General features: G+C 50.7%; 6 protein-coding genes across 6 annotated transcripts; 4 read left to right on the top strand and 2 right to left on the bottom strand.

The window, feature by feature from the left end:
* Positions 1-269: 269 nt before the first annotated feature.
* On the bottom strand, positions 270-1,316 carry T069G_10727 (uncharacterized protein; the record flags this gene model as incomplete). The annotated part of the gene is made up of 1 exon (XM_056177937.1): positions 270-1,316. The coding sequence occupies one exon, from the start codon at positions 1,314-1,316 to the stop codon at positions 270-272; it is 1,047 nt and encodes a 348-aa protein (XP_056024227.1).
* A 1,846-nt stretch (positions 1,317-3,162) lies between these two features.
* Positions 3,163-4,203, bottom strand: T069G_10726 (uncharacterized protein; the record flags this gene model as incomplete). Its single annotated transcript, XM_056177936.1, has 1 exon — positions 3,163-4,203. The coding sequence occupies one exon, from the start codon at positions 4,201-4,203 to the stop codon at positions 3,163-3,165; it is 1,041 nt and encodes a 346-aa protein (XP_056024226.1).
* Positions 4,204-5,964: 1,761 nt separating this feature from the next.
* On the top strand, positions 5,965-7,534 carry T069G_10725 (annexin domain-containing protein; the record flags this gene model as incomplete). Its single annotated transcript, XM_056177935.1, has 4 exons — positions 5,965-5,998; positions 6,145-6,429; positions 6,508-7,199; positions 7,253-7,534. 4 exons carry the CDS (start codon positions 5,965-5,967, stop codon positions 7,532-7,534), a joined length of 1,293 nt encoding a protein of 430 aa, XP_056024225.1.
* Positions 7,535-8,387: 853 nt separating this feature from the next.
* T069G_10724 (uncharacterized protein) lies at positions 8,388-9,203 on the top strand (the record flags this gene model as incomplete). Its single annotated transcript, XM_056177934.1, has 1 exon — positions 8,388-9,203. The coding sequence occupies one exon, from the start codon at positions 8,388-8,390 to the stop codon at positions 9,201-9,203; it is 816 nt and encodes a 271-aa protein (XP_056024224.1).
* Positions 9,204-10,706: 1,503 nt separating this feature from the next.
* T069G_10723 (uncharacterized protein) lies at positions 10,707-13,139 on the top strand (the record flags this gene model as incomplete). The annotated part of the gene is made up of 3 exons (XM_056177933.1): positions 10,707-11,276; positions 11,505-12,152; positions 12,213-13,139. The coding sequence occupies 3 exons, from the start codon at positions 10,707-10,709 to the stop codon at positions 13,137-13,139; spliced, it is 2,145 nt and encodes a 714-aa protein (XP_056024223.1).
* Positions 13,140-15,795: 2,656 nt separating this feature from the next.
* On the top strand, positions 15,796-16,851 carry T069G_10722 (uncharacterized protein; the record flags this gene model as incomplete). Its single annotated transcript, XM_056177932.1, has 1 exon — positions 15,796-16,851. One exon carries the CDS (start codon positions 15,796-15,798, stop codon positions 16,849-16,851), a length of 1,056 nt encoding a protein of 351 aa, XP_056024222.1.
* Between the last annotated feature and the right edge of the window lie 522 nt (positions 16,852-17,373).

Genomic DNA, 17,373 nt, shown 5'->3' with positions numbered 1-17,373 from the left:
CTTGCCTTCATAAATCAATTTGCTCTTTTCTGATATGGCGCTGCGGTCTTCCATCTATCGTGATACCAATAACATCTCAATTTGCGATGCGAAATTACCCCCTTCCCATCGACACATCCATCGAGCACATGTGCCCTGCAGGAATCACGCCGTGGCGGCGGATATTTTCCCGCCTGCATTATCCCCTCCACCGAAGCTAGCTAAGTTCGCTCTCATGATGTGTTCTTTTTACGTGGCTATTTTGATGCATTCCTCATAAAGCTTGCCAATCACACAAGAAAACTCCAAGAAACTCCAGTCACAACCGCCCCAGCGAGCAAGACCAGGCCGGGTGAGTTTCTGATGCCAACGCTCTTCTTCCCGCTCTTATCACGACCACCATCACTCGCATGGCCATTATCCCCATAACCCGTGATGGCACTCGAATCATGCTCAATGGTAATGAAATCCGTAAGCCCAAAAGGCTGGCAGATTGTCCCCGCCGCACATGGAATCACGGCGCTCCACATGCCGCTTGCGCAGCGCTGCCATGAGGTTGTCATGCAATTCCATTGGCCCTCTGGAGAACACATCTCGCCCATGGGCCGTGCTAGCTGAGGATTTGAGCGAGGATCTAGATCATAATATCCCGGTGGGTCTGGATGGACATCTGAAAAAGAATCTGGACGAAGATCCAAAAGAGGATCTGAACGGAAATCTGAGCGAGGGTCTGAGCGAGGGTCTGAACGGAGGTCTGAATGGAGATCTGAATGGGGGCCTGAACGGGAGTCTGAATAGAGATCTAAAAGAGGATCTGAATGAGACTCCGAACGAGACTCCGAACGAATATCTAGACGAACATCGGGATGAACATCTAAAATAGGATTTGTATGAAGTTCTGAAAGAGGTTCTGAATGAAGATCCGAATGGAGATCTGAAAGAGAATCCGAACGAGGCTCCGAGCGAGACTCTGAACGAACATCTGGACGAATATCAGGGTGAACATCAGGATGAACATCCAGAAGAGGGTCTGAGCGGATATCTGAAATAGGATCTGATCGAGGGTCTGAATGGAGATCTGAAAGAGAATCTGAATGAGACCCCGAGCGAGACCTTGAACGAACATCTGGACGAATATCAGGGTGAACATCAGGATGAACATCTAAAAGAAGATCTGGATGAGGCTCTGATTGGTGGTCTGAATGAGCATCTGAGCTGTTGTGCGAGCCGGTGCGAGATAACGTCTCCAGCGTGGGCTCGTCGCGTGTGAGCATCGGGGGAGCAGCCACGCGGGCCAAGAGTGCCCAGCCGGGAACCAACAGTCCGGGGTCTTTCATTCTGGCAGGAAGGCTCTAATTGCTCGAGTTCGACGTGTAAATCTTTGCAAGGTTTTGTTGAGAGCAAGTAAGTGAGCGATTGCAAGTTCCAGCGTTCGGTATGCCCAGTTTTCTCTGGAGAGCTTGTCTTAATCTTCCACCACTTTGAAAGTGATTCCGCCTATCAAGGCTATAGAAAGCTTGCCACCGCCCCTGGGAGCGAGGAATAGAGGGATAAAGCAAGTTTTACTTTTTCTACATGAAAAGTCTGAACTGAGGCATCTCGATCGAATCGGTGCCTTGTGGGGTCCGCTTCAGACGTGGATGTATTCTATTGGAGCGTTTTACAAGTCGCTGAATAGCTTCACAGTTTTACCTATGAATGGGTGAGACGGTAGCGCCATGATGTGCCAGCAAAATATCGATTGTGATTGTGATGCACACTCTCCAGGAGGTGAATCATGGCCTAATTACCTAGTTTAAGCTGCCAAATAGCCATTCTATCATCAAGCTGCAAGGCAGTCTCATCATGAGATGATCGAAAAACTTCAGTCTATTCCCTTCCCCCTCGTAACAAAGACATCCATGTTATACCTTTTGTTCCATCCTTATACTTCTCTTGCCCAGGCCTTCGTGGCCTCCATCTTGAGATCCTTCTCCTGGAGCTTCCTCAGTCGCGCCCTCCTCTTGACAATCATGATTGTGGCGATGAGAGCTGTAGCGAGAAGCAAGCCTCCGCCTAGACAAGATGCTACCACTATAGTCTCTGTGTTGACATCGTTCGTGCTTGGGGGAAGAGAAGCCATGTTTCAGAGGGAAGGGTTGTTGCTAGAGGGTAGTCGAGGATGAAATGCGTATAGCGAGTGTCGAAGCTTGATTGTCGCAGCTTGATAGCTCTGTCTTAGGCAGTGTAAGGTTGCAGAGAAAAGAGAAGGTTTCTGGTTTAGGATGTTAGACGGACACAAATGAGGGTCGAGATGCTCATGAGACGTACAGATTATTTGTGATTGGAACGCTCAGCGCAAAGATTCCGTGATATCACACCAACAAGATAGAAATGAGTGAAGTAGATGCAAGATAAAGGGAAAGAAGGAAGAGGAAAGAAATCTGTTGACTTACCTAGGTACTTAAAGCTTCGAGGGAAAATGTTTGATTGGAATTATCGGATGACCCAGGAGGATTGCCATTGTCCGCCTCGCAGCTTCAGATTGTTGGCTTGTATCAGCTGAGGCGCTTAATATTGTCTCGCTCGGACGGGTGCATGGGAATGGAATGCTGTATGCGGCTGTCCGTGATCTAGAAGATGGAACAAACTTCAGTAGCGCTATGGCGGTTACACAATGCGGATTACTTGCTCGTAACTTGAGGCTCATCATAAAAAATATCATAATATTGGCAATCCAAAGCATAAAGACCATCGCTACATAACCATCTTTCACTCGTTGCTAACTAAACCCTTGATCCATCCTCGTCCCCATTCTGTATCCAACCATCTCATGAGTTACACGATAGGCGGCAACACGACCCAGCTCTTGGTTTGCGTTGCAACAGCCGGGAGAGAACCCCTGCCAATCTCTCACGAAAAGTTTGCTTTCCCGCGGCAGTGAGGCTCTCCATGCAAACATCCGAATTCATTCGTCTTTGATAGCATTATCATTATTCAGTAAACAAAAAATAGCAAATGCAGAAAAAAAAAAAGGCAAAAATATCTAGAAACTTAGATGCGGTGCAGTCTATGCCCCTGAATATTTTGCTGTATCTTCTTGTGCTCCTTGGTAGAAGCTGGATATGTCCCTCGAAGTTTCAATATGTACGATTGTATGTTAGAGACAAGTCTTGTCTCGCTGGTTCACCATGTCTTTCATCCTCATCTGAAACGACGTAGAGCCGTCCCGTTCCAGGCAGGGTACGTGGTGTGCCACTGGCCGTTATCGTTTGTGCTAGTAGATGAAGGAGTATAGACGGTGGTAAAGGTAGAAGTTGTGCTCAACAGGACTGGCGTGGTCCACCGAGAGGAAGACGATGTTGAAGACGACGCCGTAGAGCTAGATTGTGATGTTGTAGAGCTAGGCTGTGATGTCGCAGAGCTAATTTGCCACGTCGTGGAGCTAGATTGCCATGTTGAGGAGCTGGACTGAGATATCGTAGAGCTAGATTGCGATGCCGTAGAGCTAGATTGAAATGTCGTGGAGCTGGACTGCGATATCGTAGAGTTGGTCGGCCATGAAGGAGGTGGGATTGGGTATATTATTGACGTGGTGGTTACACCCGGTGCAGTTGTACTAGACGTGCTCGTCGTTTGAGACGCCGAAGAAGTGGCTCGGTGAGAGCTGCTCAGTGGCACCGAAGTCGACGACGCTGTTTTCGAGGAGCTATGTGATGATGTACTAACGGCCTTGGAAGTGATAGCTTTCGAGGTAGAAGTTATCTTCGAGGTCTTGCTCGTCTTGGTTGGTCGAGTGGTATCTGTCGTCGATGCAGCGGTTGTGCTATGTTTGTGAGAGGTGTGAGAGGGGGTGACGGTAACTTGAATAGTCTTTGTCACGTCTGCAGGTGCCGTTATGTCGACAATCGACACCGTCGTCGGGACTGTGCGGGTGACAGTGGACGCCTTTACAGTCTCGGTGACCGTCTTAGCAGGAGTCTTGGTCTCGACGACAGTCTCAATCACCGTGACGGTACCACCACCACCTCCTCCGCCTCCTCCTCCTCCACCACCGCCATTATTTCCTCCACCACCACCGCCCGGCGGATCTCCTTCTCCTGGCTCGAGCGGCACAACAGAGTATTTAGGCTTCTTGTGGTCGTTTACCGGGGATCCTCGGAGAACTAGCGCCGGCTGGGGGAGAGCAGCTGTTATGGAGAGGCATGTAGAGAGAGCAAGGATCAGAGAGAGATCGCCACGCATCTTGAAGAAGCTTCTCTACTCTCTTCGCTCTTCTAACGGCGTTATAAGGCAGGCATGCAGGGAGACTGAAAGCGGCTAAGAGAACGAGGAATGCAGAGCAAAACGAAGTACTCGTATTTGATCGCTTAGCGGTTTGCCTGGATGGAGGAATGTGATAGGAGGGGAGCGGAGAAGAGCAGCATGTTGGGCGGCTGCTACTGTGGCCGAATTGTATGGATAAGGCGGTTGGAAATGCGATGGCTGGTGGCTGGGAATTCCGGAGGCTGGTCTCGGGATCGGGCCGCCAAATCGACAGCGCAAGGGGTCCAAAAGGTAAGCGGTGCAGTGGGGCAATGGAGAGTCGGGGAAACACTGGAGCACTAAGTTGTCCCTGTATGATGGCTGTGGCAGCGGGCTATTACAGGGGACCTTGTAGTGAGCTGCCTTCTATAAACTGATTGATAACATGGAAACGATGCTCGTACGAGTCAATGCCTGGGCTGCTTTGTAAATACCGATAGGTGTTGCTTGGCTACTCAGCATTGGACTGCTTTGGTCTGCATCTCCACTGTAGGTACATGAAGCTTTAAATGCAGGTACATCCAGTACTCGATACAAGAGGTGAACATGTTGACGGGAGCTGGGAAGCAATAAATGCGCACGTGACAGTACGACACCAAGTTCCTTTGATGGTTCTGGGCTGTGCTATTTCTGTCCTTGCTGGCACCTACAAGGAATTATCAAAGCAACAGTCGACGCATCCATGCTTTATCCCAGCTTGAACATCATTTCCCATCAAAGACACGACGTTTGAGATCATTTCCAAGCCACGGCTGTGGCGTTTACATCTTCAAGCCATGTCGCTTGCGCAATGCGTGTGGCGGTGTCCCGGATGTCGAACAAAGCCCGCCACAGCGCTTAACAGAACATGGAGGCTCATTGTCCCTTGCATTGATTGATGACTGCATGGGCCAGGACCTGCAAAATCCCACAGCAAAGAGACCCACCACGGCCAAAGAAGCTTATAATCAAAATCCCCTTGCATCAAGTGTTGTCTGCCAAAAAAAGGAGTTCAAGTGATAAATTACAGTAGCGATTTGAAGTGCCGAACAGCACTGATCAGTAAGCTGATGACGGTCCACCTATCAAGTCGGACAAATTCTTGCAGTGGTGCTGATTGTGGAATCATGATTCAAGCCGGCTACGGAGATTATAGCCTTACCTAGTAGTATACTTGCTACTGAGCCCGTCTCGATGGATGCCGTGTGGAATAAAGCAGAATAAAGCAGGCGGCTATGTCAAATAGTTGGGATGATTTCAACTAATGTCAAAACACTCGATGTCTTGCGCGGCGGTAATGACATCAAACGCGCAATTCCATCTTTTCTTTTGTGGCGGCGAGCAGGTGATTTGCAAGGCTCACAAGCTGCATGACGTCCAACGAACCGAAGAGTCGAAAACACAGCCACGACCCTCTCTTTGCGCCAATAAGGGCTAATGCCTCGCCAGGGATGAACTGTGGGCTCTACCTTATTTGCTTATTCTCACGCAAGGCAGATCGTGCGTGAACAAGCTCCAGTCGTTACGTTTTGCTGCTAACTTTGCGGCTAGCTGCGCGGAACTTGCACAGATGGTTCTGGTAGGCAGGTGGCACAAAGGTACATAAGCCGATTTCACCCAGTTCCTTCGTCCACCTGGAAACTTCATCTCCAATAGCACCTACGACGTCACCACCGTTGCGCTTCCATCGCAGAAACTCGCCGCGGAATCAACCACTGCAATATGTCTTATCAAGGATATGGCCAGCCCTACGGCCGTAAGTAGCCTCCCCAATGGATTTTCTCTCTCTTTTTCTTTTCTTTTCGCAAACCAGCTGTCCTTGGTCGCGCAGTCTTGTGCGATGACGGCGACGCGCAATCCTCTAGTAGCTTAACCCCATGATCGCAATCTAACACATCGCAGAACCGCCGCCTCCCCAGGGCTATGGCCAGTATCCCCCTCCTCAACAGGGCCAATATCCTCCTCAACAGCAGGGCCAGTACCCTCCTCCTCATGGGCAATATCCTCCAGCCCAGCAAGGGCAATACGGCCAGCATCCTCCCCCTCAGCAGGGAGGCTATTACCAGTCTCCCCCGCCCCCTCCCGGCCAATATCCCCCACCACAAGCGCCCTACGGACAGCCGCCGCCTCAGCAATACGGGGCTCCTCCTCCTCAACACCAGCAACCCTACGGAGCGCCTCCTCCAGGTCAATATGGAGCGCCTCCTCCTCAGCATGGAGGGCATTACGGTGCCCCTCCCCCGGCGCCTTATGGAGCTCCCCCAGTGCAGCCTACGCCGCCGTCTATTGGCTATGGCGCACCCCAGATCATTCAATGGGACGGCACCCCAGATGCCCAGGCTTTGCGCGGGGCCATGAAAGGCTTTGGAACGGACGAGAAGACACTGATTAATGTTCTCTCGCGAAAAGACCCGCTACAGATTGAGGTGATCCGATCCACTTACGAGCGCACCTTCAAGCGCAGGCTGGTAGAGGATATAAAGAGCGAGACAAGGAGTTGGTTCGAATTTGGTCTGGTGCAGCTTGCCCGTGGTCCACTGCTGGCTGACATTCATAACTTGTTCGATGCCATGGCCGGCCCGGGAACGAAGGAGATTGTCATGAATGATATTCTGCTGTCAAGATCCAACGCCGACCTGAGGGCTATCAAGAGCGCGTATCAGCAAACATTCCGACGAAGCTTGGAGAACGATGTCAAGGGTGAACTGAGCTTCAAGACGGAGAGGCACTTCTTGATAGTGCTGGCTGCTAATCGGGCGGAGGACTCAGCGCCAGTAAATCCACAGCAGGTGGAGGAGGACGTCATGAACATCTACAGGGCGACCGAGGGCAAGGTTGGCACCGACGAGATTCTGGTTTGCAGCATTCTAAGCAACAGAAACGACAACCAGATCCGAGCCGTCGCCCATACCTACAAGCAAAAGTTCAACCGCGACTTGGATACCGTAATTCAGAGCGTAAGTACCTCCTTGCCTTTTGGCTGCTTTGCGCATAGGCTAATATCGTGCAGGAATTCTCTGGCCACATGAGAGATGCTCTACTATTTCAGCTTCGTCATGCTGTTGATAAATATATGCACGCTGCGCAGCTTTTGGAGGATTCCATGGCCGGCTTGGGCACCAAGGACCATCTCCTCATTTCTCGAACCATCCGTTTCCACTGGGATCGGAACGAGCTTGCAAACGTCAAGGGGGCCTATCAGCATCGGTACAAGAAGCCATTGGCCACTCGTATCAGAGGAGAGACATCTGGCGATTACCAGAAGCTGATGGTTGCCTGTGTTGGAGAGTGAAGCATATAAATTCTTGGGCCGGCAGCTGCATTGGTGGAATCCCAACACGATTACACCCTAATGGAAACTTACACCTAGATTCTTTAATGATGGCTGGAGATCATGAGGCGTTTGGAAACCCTTTTTTTACATTGTATTAACAAAATTTTGGCGAGGTACTACCAGGACATCAAGTTGGAGGGGAGGGGTAAGGTAATCAATTCTTAAATAAGAAATTTGAATCTGACTTTGATGCCTCTTGATGGCTCCCAAGTGAATGACGTATGAGGCCAGAGAATAGCCTCAGATGAATGTGACACTCATTCGTAAATGTATTAAGCCGTGGTCACACGATAGGTATCATTAAATATACCCCAATGCTAGGGGGGGGGGGGGGGGGGGGGGGGGGGGGTCGCATTTGATCTGTTCATTTTCCCGGCAGTGAATCAGAGCTCGCCTGCCCAAGAGTTGCGCCCGGTATTTGCTCTTTCTCTATCGTTCTATTGACAAGGAAAGGGCAAGAAACAGCTTGGCTCTTGTCTAATCTTCTATATCGTCTCGGCATGGATTGTCTTGGTGGCACAGCAGCCCGTTGGCGGCCAAAGCTGCCCAGAAGTCAGGTTAGTGAATAGAACCTGCTCGATTGCCAGATGCTCCCCTTCGTTCCCGCCCTCCCCCCTTCTGTAGGAAGTAGATATAAAGCATCTTTTCGTTGCTCGTGAGATCTTTTCCTCCGTTTAATGAAGCACTGCTATCCGGTGTGTGTTGATGCAGGTATCCATTTTCACCCACCAACACCATTTCTATCTTGATCCCTACAGCGTTATATCTGCACCTCTATCCGACCTGCTTTCATTATCATTTCTGCGTCAAGATGAAAGTGGAAGAGGCTGAAGGCACTGTGATGCCCCTGGAGAGCATTCCACCTGCGGATCTTGCTCCAACGGAAACCCTTCCTTCTGTCAATCCCAAATGGGATGAGCAAGATGCCCTCTGTGCGAAGCTATTTGGGCCATGGGATAACCTGCCTTGCCACAACCACCTCAATGAGGGCCGGCTACTGCGAGACCTGGACGACGCCATCGTTCTCTTCGAGATGCTGATCTGTCACAGCGATGCTGGTTTCCACGCCTGGCGAGAACATCACAAGGAAGCCATGGAAGCTGGACTAGCGGAGATCCCCACGTATCCGTACCTCCAGAGAAGAACTCGAGATGGCGAGCGCGCATGGAACGACGACGTGTGGGAGCAGCGGTACTTTTATCTCGTCTATCACCGCCAGCATATCATCATGGAGCGACTCTCCCGCCTACCAGCATTGCCTCGATATGCCCGAGAGGATTTCTTTGGCTCATACCCTGCGCCTCACCGGGCGATGCTCAACAAACGCGGCAAGGGACGGTACACTCGACCTCTCAAGCTGCGATGCGACTGGTGGAGGTCAGTGGACTTTCTTTTGGAGAGAGCATCTCTGAGATGGGGAATGGACGCAGCGGCGTTAAAGGCCACCTTTTGGGCGGACGAATTCACCTCCAGCGTCAAGAAACAGGCACCGGAATGGGAGGGCACAATGAGAGAGGAGGATCAAGCTGGGGTGGGCACTCGGAAGGAGAAGATTGAGTCGCTTGAGGATGCTGTTGGACTGGCTGCGAACCTGGTTTCCGGAGCGTTGTGTTTTGCCCGTGGTTGATGGCTTTGCTGGACAATTGCTAAACTTTGCTGGACTTTGCTGAAAAGGGTTTATGATTATGACTGACGACATGGATTTGCAGCTATGCAAGAGTGAGGAGTTGAAGACAGCACGCACACGAGTATTCATAGGGAGTTAGCACCTAAGCAATATGAAATGGAAGTTCAAGATTTCTAGGTATGCAGTAATGCGGTGAAGAATGATTGAAGATGACATGTCGTAGAAGTATACAGAATCCTGAACGGAGTACGGAGTGCGCTCTGTTGCATTAGTGCCCTGCCTGGTCATGTAAAGTCATGCGACGATGAGTCGTGAAACGCTGTGGGAAGGGATGCCAATGAATAATGAATAGTGCATGCATGAACAGTTACAATTAAGCTTTCTATTCTTATGTAAGACGGTGAGCATGGATTGTTACAATACTCACTTGACTCAAGTAATAAAGTATTGGGTTGCACTGCTAAAAAGCTCGTGGAGAATTAATTTATCAGCAAGTCCCCTGCAGAAGGCCGTGACAGGATACTATCTGCGAGTGTTTGCAGTGGATATTTTAGTAATATTATATTACGATGTCGCATTTCGACCCAGCGGAGCGGGCTATGTGTATATATTAAGCAGACTAAGTGCCAACTAGTACGGGTCCTGCGAGCTGTGCTGTAACATGACAGGGGTTGTTTGACTTTTTGTTCCGCTCTCTAGATTATTACTCGTACATACATGTCCTCATACATTCTGAATCACATGTCTCTTTTTTGCTTTTGCAACGGTAGGATCATTCAACTTGGAGGATACCCGACTTGTTCATTCTCTCTCTCCTCTGTTCAAACATGCGCATTAAGCGCTCTCTGCTTGGCAACGGGCGCCATGGAAATTAGCAGCCGGTGGCAATACGACTTGCTGTTGGTGACAACGACTTGCAAACCGGCCTATTATTTTCGTATAAGTTTCGTTTGTTATAAACCAGTCTGCAATGGCAATAGGGGTGCTTTAGTGCATAGCTCTAAGTGGACCCGAGTTAATTAAAAAAGTGATAGATAGAGCCGATGCGCGTTGCGGCCTCGTTTCTCAGGCACTAATAGCTTATAAGGCCCACCCCTCTAGCCTCTTTGTTTCCTTTTTATTTGATTACATGTAAGAGGCAGCGAATCCGCGATCTCGCTCTACGCCTAAGCCTGGCTCCTTCCTCAGCTATCCCTGCTGCGAACTAAACGTGAAGTTTGACAGAAGGTTAGCTTTAGCTGCTTTGAGCCACATGCATAGGGTGAGTTAGCTATCTTTAGGTTCCCGAGCTGGATTTCGTTATTTTAACAACCAGTTATCAGGCAACTAGTTTTTTTTGTGCGTTGGTTGGCGATTTTTCCCAAGCAAAAGGGCCTGCATAACAAGAAAGTTCCTCTTTTCTGCCGTCTTCCCTGCCCTTCCAGCTCTTTAGCTCGCTTTCGCTGTTCTTTGTCTTCCCCCATCCAATCCCATTTATCTATCCCCCCATGCGCGTCTCCGAACATGGCGGCTTCTCCTCCCCTTGTGACTTCGGATATACTCAATCCAGAAGCCTCACCTTCGCCGCGCATCAACGAGAACGAGACGCGTGAGGGCATCGCGTCCGTCATTTCCACCATTAGAGCCCAGATCGCAGACCAGCCAGCGGGAGCCATGGGGCCCGTGAGCCAGCCGCCGGCCATGGCGAACGCCGTGACGGGCAGCACCCCGCCAGTTCCTGTCCTAGGAGGAGCGCCTACAGCATCGTCGCAGAGAGTTGTGCCATCGAACCTTGCGCCCAGTTCGACGAGCGCAACTACTAATGCCACCAACGGCTACCCGGCTGCTGTCCCGAATCGCAACCACCAGCCTCTTGTTTCGCCGCCGCTGTCTGGGCCGGCAGCAGCAGGCCAACCCGGTCAGAAGCAGTTTGGACCCATTGCCCCAAAGACAGCTCCAAGCGCGGAAAAGACCAGGGAGTACGAGAGACTCATGGACATGGTACAGAACACAGATGCCTCGGTGGTGCGGCAGGTAGTTCGGGAAAACTGGCATAAGTGTCTGGTTGGGTCAGACTATCACTGTGGCTTTATCGTAAGTCGCGTGCTCTCTTTTGAACTCATCAGTTGTCTTGTCATCTTTCTTCTTCCAAATGCTACCCGGTATCTGCTGGAGGATATAATCTCTCTCTCTCTCTCCTTCTAGCCTTTGTTCTACTGCAGTTTTATGCTTGCACACGACATCCCTTTCGTTACATATTTCTTTGTCCTTCTCTTGCTCTCACACCACAATGGATGAACCACGGTCTAATTACATCTCCAGGCGAATGCCGCAATCAACTACTCCAATCCTGCAGTCCTAAGTCGCACCATGTCAGAGAATGGTGACAAGGTGCTCAGGCATTCAAAACGTGAGATCGCCAAGCATTTTCGCGGTGAAGACCTTGATGAAATCGCAGACCTCATTGGTCCCAAGCTTGGTGAACGGTTCCAGGATAGGGTCATGGCCACACGGTTGGAAACCATCGGGGCCCAGGACCTCATCAATGCTTTGGCTAGAGCTGAGCGCCTTGGCTACCACATCAATGACGTTGTCAAGAAGAAGCCCGGCCAGGGGGGCGAAACTGTTATCCCATCTATATCTGCGCTGCTTACTTCGCTTCCGCCAGTAGAACCACACCAAGTCCATGGAGGAGTCCCCCCGCCTCCGATGCCACCACACATGGGCCCAGGACCCCCACAACAGCCTCAGCAACCACCTCGAGCGCCTCAAAGCCAACACCCTATCCCTATTATGCGGAACGGGAACATTACTTTTCAGCCGCCCTCCACTCCTTCCCAGTCTCCAACGGCTACCATTCCAGTCGGAAATGTCGCCAGTCTGCCACATCCAAATCCGAACCAAACACCCGGGATAATGTATTGTGCAACATGCCATCGTCCTTGCAGCAGTTCAGATGCTCTTAGCTATGTAAGTATGCTCCTTTTCTCAACCCATATGCCAAGAAGTGCGTTATTCACAGTCAACCAGCATGCGAAAAAGGCCAAGTGCCACACCTCCAGGCCAGTAGGAACCATTGATGTAGATGAGTGCCTTCATTGCGGCTGTCAGTTCGAAAGCCCAGGTGGCCTCTCCTATCACACGAAGAGCTTCGTTTGCGGACAACACAACGAAGAGACCAGATCGCATATCTTGGAATTGCTAAGACAGAGAGAGCTATTACAAAAGATGACACCGCATCAGCCATCCAATAACCTTGGACCTCCACCTCCGAGTTATCATATACCGCATCAGCCAGCCACCTTTGCACCTGCTATCATCAAATCAAACATAACCCCAAGTCGCAGATCGGTTGGCTCTGCGCCGACCGCAAGTCCTTCAACCAACGACCCCTACGCAAAGCTTACCCCAGAGAACCGAGAGAAATTCAATGCGGAAATGAAAGATGTTGAAGAACGTTATGGTCGCTTGAGGAGAGACGCAGAGGCCCTTCCGCCTGGCGAGCGTGAAGAAGAGCTGGCCAAGATCAAGAATCGATACAATACCAAGCAGAGTAATACCAGGAAGAAGTATGGAATCCGCCTTCGTGAGAGGCGTACCAACGCAGATATGGAACGCTCCTGGAATGCTGATCAAGCACACTCCGCAAAGAAGGCCCGTGTTGGTGATGGGCAAGCGAGACCAACTGGTAATCAAGTTATGGAATCGCCACGTAGGAGAGTCCCCCTCGCCGAGATGGGAGGACTATCTGCCTCCTCGGCTACTGCGGAGCTGGTTGATCCTACAGCATCTACGAATTCTCGGCCACCACCTCCAGCATATGGCCAACCAGCGGCAGTTGTTCACGGAGTTCCACTTGGGACATATCAAGGGACACCTGACGACCCCATGCAGATCGATGACGATACGAGCACGGGCACGGATTCTGACAACGTGGACATCCCGGCTAGGATCTAGACAGCTTGAGACAAGGGGGGGTGCACCATTCAGGGGCAATGATCATATGGGCAATGTGAAGACGCCGCTTTGGTTTGTTGGTTTGTTACGGAGGTGTGCTATTGCCTCACCCCAGTTTTGCGAGAAGGGGCAGAGCATTGGCACTTTGCCACTATTTGGAAGCATTTTCAACGTCACCTGCTACTTTTTTTTTTTTTTTTACGTATATTCCTCCATCCGGATATGGGGAGTTTGGGATCTTAACAAGGCATCTGCAGCGGCGTTTGGGTTCTTTTGCATTGGTTTGCGTTACTTTGCTGCTGAAGCATATTAGTTTCGGGAGGCCGTTTCAACAACCAAGGGGCGGCACGGCGTTTTAGAAGTTCAAGCAACGAGATTCATGGTGGGAGCACGACACGTATCTGCACAAGATGCTTTTTGTGGTTTGGAGAGCGAGCAATCTTGGGACGAAAACCCCATTGGGGATTAGAGGGCGAGGTAGACTATCTCATTTTTCACAATACCAGCGCTATAGTTAACTAGCTTATGATTTTGAATGAAAGCAAAAGTTCAACCTTGATATCACTTGACTTGGATCAAAGCTCGAAAGTTGCGGATGTGGCTGACAAGTAAAGCTATGATGGTGTTAAGCATAATATTAGCGGCTTGGTGCATGATGCATGCCACCCGTTTGCCTTTGTCATACCCTTCTCTACAGAAAGGTGAGCAAATGGCTTAATTTGACATTGATGTTTCGGGGGGGTTGGTTCAAGTGTCATAAGTCAAGATTTCGACCTTGACTGCTGATCCTGTTTAGCATTTTGGCGTCCATATGCAAAACCCGTCATTCCATTAATAGCACAGTTGAGCACATGCGTGAACATTGAGCTCGATGGAAGCTACTACGGGGTTGCCGTGGTGGGGTTGTACAGCCGACGCCTGCGGGGGTTTCAGTTGCGGCCAGGGGAAGCTCTAGAGGAGCTCTAGAAGGTCCTGGGGGCTGATCCATGGGTCCTTTTCGGGGCAGAAGGGCGCTAAGTCGGAGCTCTTCAGCGGGTGGCTGCCCCATCGTCAGTGGGCTCCAGAGCCTTATGCGGCCGGTATGATGATGTACATGTACCCGGTACGGGGCACAGTACCTAAAGTACAGGCCTTGCCGTTTCGATGATCAGTGCAGATCACCTGCTCTCACCTTGTCCTTCTCTTCCCGTGTCCTCGTTTCTATTTTTCCGTGCTTCATTTTATTTTCAGTCATACTGTGTTACGTCAGGCCTGCCTGCACGCTCTACGTTGGACGCGCCCGCATGATCGGCCGCCTTGGATTGCCCGACGCTCCATAACTCCGGAGGCAAGCGAAAAAAAAATGAAATGAGATGGTGGCCAGAGACAGGAAATAGATTCGAGGGGGGGTAACGGAGCTACGGCAAGGCTGGCCCCCATCCAACGGTCTCTTGACGTTTGCTAACCAATTACTGCCCAGGTTTAAGATTGCATCGTTGCACGCACCTGACTTTGCCTTATGCCTTGTGAAAGTCTATTCTTCCTAGCTCTCCAGAGGGGACCCGAAACGGGCTGCCCTGATGCAAAACGAGGAGCAGGGGGGTGGGTAATACGAAGCCAGGCCAGAGAGAGACGAACCGAACAAACAGAATTGCGGTGCGCGGCGCCAAGGTCGACCTTTGACAAATGCCGCGGTCAAGCTCGAGCCTGCTCAGACGGGCTGATGAGTGTGAAGAACGATTTCAGACACAGGGTGACGTGGATGCGACTTGAGCACACGCCAGCTGGTGCCTCTGGCTCTCTCTAGCGGCAGCGGCCCTCTGCGTTTGAGGTGTTGAAACAGATGGAGTCCGTAAGGACGATGCTCAGCTCCTGGGACAGGTGGAGGATCCCGGCGGATCTCACCATGGCCCTGCCGCCCCAAATCGACCACCCTCGCCCTGTGTGACCAATATTGCAAGAAATCGTGCCGCGAAGTGCTAATTAGCAGAGCCGTTTGAGCCTCGCTAACAAAACACCTTGGACTAATGGTCAGCCTGACACCCACCTAAGCTGGAGATTCCCAAACCGGGGGGGCAAAGGCCAGCCTGTGTCGACTTTGGTCACGGACGCACACGCGCGCACGCACGCACATACGCACATACGCTGGCCACCCCTGGAGGGGGGTCATCATCTTCTCAGCATTGTCACCGTTACACGATGGCCCTGCCGTTTGGTATACTTGGGGAGTTGTAGGGCATTGACGGCCATCACCGAGATTTGTCTTTTTTTGTTTTCGAAAGCTGGGGATATATAGTGTTTCATACAATCCGCCTGTCATCCGATGCGTGTTTTCATGAGACATGTGTCGATGCTTGTGTTTGACGACTGGTTCGCACCCGATCTGTTTATAGTAGCAGCCTTCACCAAGCCGGAGCATTGCATTGCATTGCATCGCTTCCTTTCGCTTCGACTCGATATCTTTAATAAAACGTTCCCACCCACACCAGTGCGAGCTCGGAACGAGCTTACTGATGCTTATTGGATTGGACACCCCCCCTTTCGGCATCTCTAATCCTACATTCTTTTTTTTCTTTTCGCTTTTACATTGAGGCATCTGAGCTGCCATCTACAACACCATTCAGTCTTGTATTAATCGACTTAACCCCGTTACATCAAGGCAACCCGAATCAACATCATGAGTGGTACCTTGAGACCAGACACGAGAACCAGTCGGCGGATCTCGACTATAAGCCGAATGACCCTCGACAAGGAATTACCACCGACACCCGAGCCCGAACAGGATAATTCTGGATTGACGACTATCCTCATTGGCCCCAAGAAGCGCCGTTTCAAAGTCAACTGCCAGCTACTCTGCGATGTCTCCCCGTTTTTCCAAGAGCGTATCGAAGATCCCTTTCATTCACAAACAGTCTCATTATGGCTTCCCAGCGAATCGCCCGCCATGTTTGGTCTGTTCGTCGAGTGGGTACATTCTCCAGACACCTTCAGCGTATACCTCGACGACGTCATCACTTCAGCACAGAAGAAGGGCGAGAAGGAGTCTCTCGATATCCACTGGGCAATCATTCATCTCCACCTCTTCGCCTCGCAGCTCTCTCTCGGCTATCTACAGGATGCTTCCATTGACGCCATCCAAGACCTATATCTCAAATACGACTGGGATGTCCCACCCAAGTTGGTGGCATATCTTTACACCGAATGTGAAACAGGACCGTCTATACGCCTCCGCCGCTGGGCTGTTGCCATGGTTGCCTTTTGCCTGGCTGTAGGCGGGCAGCCCAAGTTTTCGGACCAAGATTTGGCAACGTCTTATCCCATGCAGTTTCAGGCGCTTTTCCAGTCGCTGCCCGAATTCTCCGCCGATTACACCCAACATATGGAAAACATGGAGAAGTCCGGCCACGACGTTCAGCTCAAGAACCCGCAGCTCCGCATCTCAGCCAACAAACTGTGCAACAACAAACGGCTGTTTGGGTTTCGTGAGTGCTCCTTTCATTCTCACCGGTCAGCTGTTGGCGAAGGCCTTTGTCCTCATGCTGTTGTCAGGGCACCAAGTAGAGCGATGAGCGCACCGGATCTCCCCAGGCCGAGATGGAGGCATAGGCGACAAGACAGCAGCAACAATCCGCCAAGATCCCTATTCTCGCGAAACAGCCATAGAGACGACGAGGAGAAACCGCCAAGCATCCCACACTCGATAGCGAGCTCGATCATGTCAAAGTTTTCCTAATCCGCGTGCACACGATTTGGTCACATTGAGCATGGCTTTTTTCACATCGACTTTTTTGTGGTTTTTTCCCCTCCTTCCGCAATGGGGTGCAACGTACCATTCGCCTACAAGGGCATTCGGCTGAATGGGGAGTTGACTCTGAAACAATTCGGCACTTCAGGTTTCAGATGATTGGGTGGACCGGCAGTGGTATGGTGCCATTGAACAGGTCATATTGAGGCAAGGCTCAGCTGAGGTTTATTTTTGTTTTATGCGCCTAGCGAATCGGAGACTTTGATGCGGGCCAGCTCGAGGCTGAGAAGCTGATTCAAATGGTTTCTTTGTTTTGTTTTTTTTTTGTTCTATTTTTGTTCTTCGGTTTTGGAATTATGGGCACATGGGGAAATTATATCCCGGAGTATCAATGGGTGGATTTATGAAAAACGATGGGTTTTGGGTTTTTTACGCTTTCATGTTGAAATATTATATCCTATAGACAGACGGGCGGTTTAGAGAGGTTTTAATGACCAGAGCAAGTTGGTA

The sequence above is a fragment of the Trichoderma breve genome, assembly GCF_028502605.1.
Source record: "Trichoderma breve strain T069 chromosome 7 map unlocalized scaffold00007, whole genome shotgun sequence".
Classification (NCBI taxonomy): Eukaryota; Fungi; Ascomycota; class Sordariomycetes; order Hypocreales; family Hypocreaceae; genus Trichoderma; species Trichoderma breve.
The sequence above is the reverse complement of the archived record's forward strand: the minus strand, read 5'-3'. Positions and strand labels throughout refer to the sequence as shown.